The sequence below is a fragment of the Branchiostoma belcheri genome, unplaced genomic scaffold (assembly GCF_001625305.1).
Source record: "Branchiostoma belcheri isolate BF01 breed outbred unplaced genomic scaffold, Haploidv18h27 scaffold121, whole genome shotgun sequence".
NCBI lineage: Eukaryota > Metazoa > Chordata > Leptocardii > Amphioxiformes > Branchiostomatidae > Branchiostoma > Branchiostoma belcheri.
The window spans coordinates 872,302-878,571 of NW_017802614.1; the positions used below are offsets into that span (position 1 = coordinate 872,302).

General features: G+C 42.0%; 1 protein-coding gene across 1 annotated transcript in view; it reads right to left on the reverse strand.

The window, feature by feature from the left end:
- Positions 1-1,748: 1,748 nt before the first annotated feature.
- Positions 1,749-6,270, reverse strand: part of LOC109463007 (nose resistant to fluoxetine protein 6-like) — an 8,870-nt gene continuing 4,348 nt past the window's right edge. Inside the window, exons 6-15 of the mRNA XM_019759654.1 lie at positions 5,325-5,486; positions 5,080-5,179; positions 4,715-4,816; positions 4,368-4,488; positions 3,950-4,029; positions 3,474-3,560; positions 2,899-3,031; positions 2,439-2,628; positions 1,976-2,112; positions 1,749-1,784 (exon numbers count right to left, since the gene is read on the reverse strand). Of these exons, the coding sequence (XP_019615213.1) occupies positions 1,749-1,784; positions 1,976-2,112; positions 2,439-2,628; positions 2,899-3,031; positions 3,474-3,560; positions 3,950-4,029; positions 4,368-4,488; positions 4,715-4,816; positions 5,080-5,179; positions 5,325-5,486 (1,148 nt within the window). The remainder of the gene's footprint in view (positions 1,785-1,975; positions 2,113-2,438; positions 2,629-2,898; positions 3,032-3,473; positions 3,561-3,949; positions 4,030-4,367; positions 4,489-4,714; positions 4,817-5,079; positions 5,180-5,324; positions 5,487-6,270) is intronic.

A 6,270-nucleotide genomic window follows, 5' to 3' on the forward strand; every position in this document is an offset into this window, starting at 1 on the left:
TATCTATAACAGTTTTGGGGGTAAAACATGTTCTTTCTTATTCAGCTAAGACATAAGGCAATATTGTACCCCCAGCAGTGATTAAAATCATGAGTCAGTGTTAACTCCCACCACACGTACATAACTGTTACACTCTGGTGTAACCAGTAGGATGGATATCTGTCGTACTACCTTCCTTCAGTTAATGGCTATAGGTACAGTTTCAAGGTTATTCTATTTCAAATCTCAATACATAAATAAGGTATAGCTTAGAATGTAAACAAAAACGGTTCTTTGTACTAAAAAAGTGAAGACACATGAAGCTTATTATCAATTCATGTGCATGTACATACGCGAAGACATCAAGCCCTCTTTCTTTGCGGGTTCTATCTTTTTTATTTATCTTTTTACCATCCGATTGCTGACCACTCCTGTGTCAGTGAACCCACATCAGTTAATCAAAGACTGGATACTACAAGTACCCTTTACTAGGCTGGTTTTCAAAGGTTCTCTTCAGATCTCCTGGCCCTTTTCACCATCAGACTGTTATTTATTGATTGTTTAGCCTTTAAATAATGAAATAATGCAAGATAGATCTAAAGTTAATGTGCTACAATACATGAAGTGACGAAGAAGTTAGGCCTCAAAATGACAAATGAAAGTAAGGCAGTAAGCAAGTCCTTAAGCTATAACATATTTGTAAAGAGATATTGTCAAAGGTACGCGAAATCCCAGTACCTACTATAACGTTAGAGCCGATTGGCAGCAGGATCTACACCTTGTTTTCCACACGGTCTGTTCCGGCCACGTCGTCCTCTGGTTTCTGGGAGGGTTCTTCTCCCCATGGTGTCGCTGCGGAGAAACCAATCAATAAATCGCCCTTATAATATAAATTTTGCTATCCCATAACTTTGTAAGTACAGCATTTTACAGTACTCATGACTAGTACATAAAACACATAGTGTAATAGTTGAAATACCATGCATCAAATCGTTAATGTAAAGTAACGTCCTTGGGCATAGCCTGATAGAGTTTGGCACGCCAGGATTTCAGCACCAAGGACAGGTGCGTTTGGCTGGATATGGATGGTATTCAGCACCAAGAACATGAATGTTATCGCTACCTTGGGCAAGAATATCTAGGTAACATAATCCCTAAGCATATCTTTGGTGGCTGCAAAGGCAGAATCAAATTGGCCAGGCTGTATCCATTTGCTAGGCAGTTACCATTTCGCCATCGAAGGAGGGATACAGCCTGGCCAGTTTGATTCTGTCTTTGCAGCCACCAAAAGATCTGCCTGGAGATAAAAGGTAACAGACCTTGGAGTAGGAGGGTTTCGGGCTCGGATGCTCCGGCGACGGTTGGTGTGGTCGCCTCGCCGTTGTCCGGTTGCCGACCGCGGCGTTGTGGGAGGATCATCTTCCGCAGCTCAGAAAAGGGAACTTCGACTGCGAGCGAGTACATAAGCGCTGAGCAGAAGGACCAGAACGAGAGTCCAGCGAAGAGGACCGACTGGAAGGTACAGAGTAGATCTAACCACTTTATTTTTTCATTTTTCACCAAGAGTTAGTACATGTAATATTTCTTTGTACCTATGTTTTCAAGGTCATAGCTTAGATTTCGATGTTTTCAATAAGGCCATGTTGATTTGATGACATCAGCACGCACAAGAATTTTCGGCCGTTTAAAAAAATCGGCCGTTTTCAACAAATCGTAAAAAAAACAGTCGCAAAATCATTGCCAAGGCGACGATTAAAGTAATATTCTTGTTAGTTGTGAAGCCAGAAATCTCCATTACAACGCTTCTAAGAAAACAAGATAGAATAAGGGTTACACAACCCTAAATTAGGGTTTCAAAACCCATGTCATTCTATAAAAGAGCCACACTTTTCTGTGGAATGCTTCCTTCGTTTATCAGCTTTATGTCATTGCGATGCTTTTCAACACTCAGCAAAACTTGTCCCACTATTCTGGCCTCCCGCACTTTAGTACTTACCCCTGCCAGTCCACCGTAGATAAGATTGCCCTGCTCAACAAATACATGAATATTCATCATGTGTATGAGGTAGGTAACATATGACAGTCGGCTTAGCGGCAGCCAAGCTTTCCAGGATAGAAACTCCGAGATGATACCTGTGTAGGCAGCAAAAGACAACAAATGAAGCAACAGTAGGATGCCGCTATTACTACATTGCACGGTTTTCTGCATTTGTTGTTTGTGTATGTGTTGTTGCCGACGTAACGACTATTTCTACTACTGATGTCACGTACACACTTGTCGTCCACATACATTATTACGCATGTACAGTATTCCCGGTCTTCTGAATGATGCGTAAATTCTTCACACCAGTCAGAAATCAAAACATCTACAGCAAAGACAATGATTATACATAGGAGGCTAACTCGCACCAAACACGTAACTAAGGATTTTTGCAGGTATGTTCGTTTTTCATAATTACCTCCATATCCAACACAACAGGCGTAGATAACCCAGCAAACTGCAGCGGCGAATATGCTCCTGTCTACGGCGTTCCAGCCGATGTGCCCCCTGATCTCGAAGCCTGGACTCGTAGCCCTTAGCACGGTAGGCATCACGGTTGCGACAAGTCCTATGGCTATGCCAATAGCCCATCCTAGTAACATCCGAATCTGAAAGCAAAACAAAGCAAAACGATAAAACATTTTGTAGAGTCAGTCACCACCGTCAAATCATGTGCAGAGTGGACTGTTTCTTTTGTTTATCTTCCAGGTTATAACCTTATTAACAAATTGACAAATAACATTGACATTGACAAATAGCAACTCTCAGTCGAAAATAATCCAATTACTGCAGTTGTGCTCTCCCCATAGTATAACGGGGCCCTATCACTGTGTGGTATCTAGAAACAAGATGAGTCCACGCGTATCCTGTACTGTTACCTTAGTAGCTCTCGTGTTGGACACTTTGCTGTTGGTCCTGAAGAGAAGGTAGGCCAACAGCATACCCATAATGTACGGACCCATCCTGCCGGGCGTCCAGTAATACACACTGCCGAATCCTTCCGGCTCCTCGCTGTACATGTAGAAAATAAAGATGGCAGACCCATGACGTCATAAATTTACCAACATTTATCCTAAAACAGAATAGGTTTAGCTGTTGTAAGACTTGTTATAATTTATACACAAGTTCTGGTTCACATCACTCTCCCTAAACGTAGCGAAAGAGCTATAATCGCGTTATATGTTAACTGCATTTCTATTAACACCTCCCATATATCTCGCAAAATGTCGGTTATTTCATACTCCACTGCACACGGAAAAGAAATCAAACCCAACAATAACTACAAATGTATATATAAAGTAGCATTAGCATCACTTATTATCATTCTACTGTTTACAGTTGTTATCATGTTCTTGCAATTAGCCCTCGGGCATGAATTTGCAATGAACTTTCAATATGCGCTCAAGATATTTGTTCGTATATTGTAAAAAATTTCAGAAGCAGACAGACTTACCGAACATCTAACTGCCTCAGGCCGGCATACGACACCCAGCTCAGCGCTACAAGGAATATATTGACAGCCACGCCCAGCTTAGGTTTTCTAGAAAAAAGGACAGAAACGAAGTGAAACTCATATAAAGGAGGAACTCTTTACCAATGACGCCGATTAAAGGTTACCTGGTCACGGGTCGGTTTTAGTGATGTGCGTAGTCTCCAACAAACTCCTTTGCAGGCTGAACAAATAGTAGAAATCGGCCTAAGACGAAAGTAGCAGGTTAGGGGAGTTGGCCGGCCATAGAGGGTCCAGTACAGTTTGCCTGCACGTCCATGTGCGTGGTTACTTATATTACAAATCAACCGTGCCTACGCCGGGCTGTTCACGTGTTGCGTTTGTGGTGGTTAGAAAACAGGAATATTAGTGGTTTATCAATGGACCTAAATGATAGGTATCCTAACGAAGTTTCAAACTCTAAAAAAGTATATACCTACCTGTACATTAGAAGTATGAGGGCAGGCGCAATAATGTACATCTGCATGTCCACACCGAGATACCACGCTACACCCAGGCACTGGTGAGGTCACATTATAACATTAATCCACAGAACACATAGAACCATAGCCTTTTGTGAAGACAATCATGAATCTTAACGCAACATAGCTCACTGTTCATCACGTCAAACACAGAGATTCGTGCATTCGTATTTCAATGTACATATTCATTTTCCTACGGCCATTTTACTATGTCTCCAGAACTACTTGACGAAGATGGTTTGTTGCGACACAGTAGAATATCAACTCATAGTGGACGAAAAGTACTGGGCCCTAAAATACTGACGTGAGTTAGCTGTGGGAAATTGGAATTAGCTTACATACGACTAGAATCTTGCAAAGTTAAAAAAAAACTCACCGTGGTTCCATCGCCCACGAAATAGTTGTTGATGTAGAGCAGGTTTGTCCACCAGTACGTTTGACATCCTTTATCAGACGGGAGCGCGAGTAATAGGAGATAAAGGTAGACCGGAGTCAGCCTGGAAAAAAGACTCAGTTATAACCTATCGTGAGGTCCTTAAAGGTCTTCCTCAGTAGACGGGCCCAGTTATAGCCCTTTCATGATTATACTAGTCACAGCGAAGGACGGTAACAATTATACATGATGAATATATTTTGGTGAACGTTTTGAAAAAGAATTGCACGAGTAAAATATTCTTCGAATTAGGACAGATAATTTTTTGCCCTGTGTAAATCGGGCCTTACCTCCAGTAGCGGTGGAGGTAGTGGCGACCAGCGTCCTTCCATGTGTACTCCCCATTTCTCTTCTTCAGTTGCTGCAGGAACCAGTGAGTGACCAAAAAGGCACTTTCAAAACGAAAACGGAAAGGAAATGAAATTAATAAAGAAATATTGATGCATCTTGAATGTAACTTGATCAATGATCATTCTTAAATCATAACCGAGCATGCGTAGATGTCAATATGTATGTATATCAGCATGTGGTTCGTGTTACGTTGTTAATGTATGCTCCACTAGCAGACTGCAAGATACACACAGCAAAAGACATAGTCAATAAACCGAGCTTTATGATATTCAGTAATGTTTTAAATAGGCATTAGCTGCACAACCTGAGAACGAGGAACGTGTCTACTGCCATATCGAAGCAGTCGAGGACAAAGAACCACCATTCCCGACGACGAGCCTCGAATTCCGCCCTAGGCCTGTTGGCTGAAGGAAAACTTTGTCACGTTCGGAAATGTCTCTCCTATAGAATCTAGTTCATTTCACCTACTTTCATATTTATTCATTATTTTTCCAAAAGAACTGTAGATTTGTTCAACTTCAGTTCTACGAAAGACTGTAAAATACTTACTAAACTGAGCGGCCATGTCCACGTGGCCATAAATGATCCATAGACAACTCAAGACACGGATACCATGGAGCGCCGGGAGTTCACCAGGACGCTGGCGGGTGTCAAACACTTTCTTTGTGTTTGAGTACAGCGAGAAACACATGAGAAAGCGGCCACATTTGGCTAGAGAGGGAACAAGCACGAAATAAGTAATTTGCATTACATGCTGCGTTAAATCATAACAGATTTGTCTGCTTTGTATTGTTTGGATTGCATATATCTATTTGTTATTTTATGAAGTATTACACATTTGTTGATTATCTTTATGTTCGATGGCGACTCTTAGGCCGTGTCATGTTATGTGAAGTCACCCAAGGCGCTTTACATGTGGTTTACCCCGAACCCGGTTTCAAGTGGCTCCATCTGAACGCTCCAAATCACATTGAAAGCGCCTCGATCCCAAACCACTTCTATAGGTGGTTTCGAATCGGTTTTCCCGCATCGCGATTTGCGTCTGAACGCAATGTGATTTCAATGTGACTTCATTTGGTCATGGAGTACGGGGTGATATTTCTTTATTTAAATGCAATACCAAATTGTACGTGTCAGCAACTTAAAGAGTAGTAAATGGTCAAATAATGTGTCCGTTCTAGGAAGAGCTTCACCGCCTCTGGTGGGACCACGTCGACATTCGGCCGAGATACGCTGGGAGGGGGGCACCAGCAAGCAGGTCGTTGACCTCTGACAATAATGGCACACTACCTAGCGTGTTTTCATCAAACAACAATGAATGTAGCTTCGGAGAATCGTGATCGGGCACGTTTTAAAAGGAATGTATGACACGTGGACCAGATGTGAGGAATGTGAGTTACCCGAATCGCGGTTTGGGTGACTTCACATAAACACGGCCTTATATATTAACTTGATTGCGTCACCGCCACCGTCTTGTATTTCTTTTCATATGCTT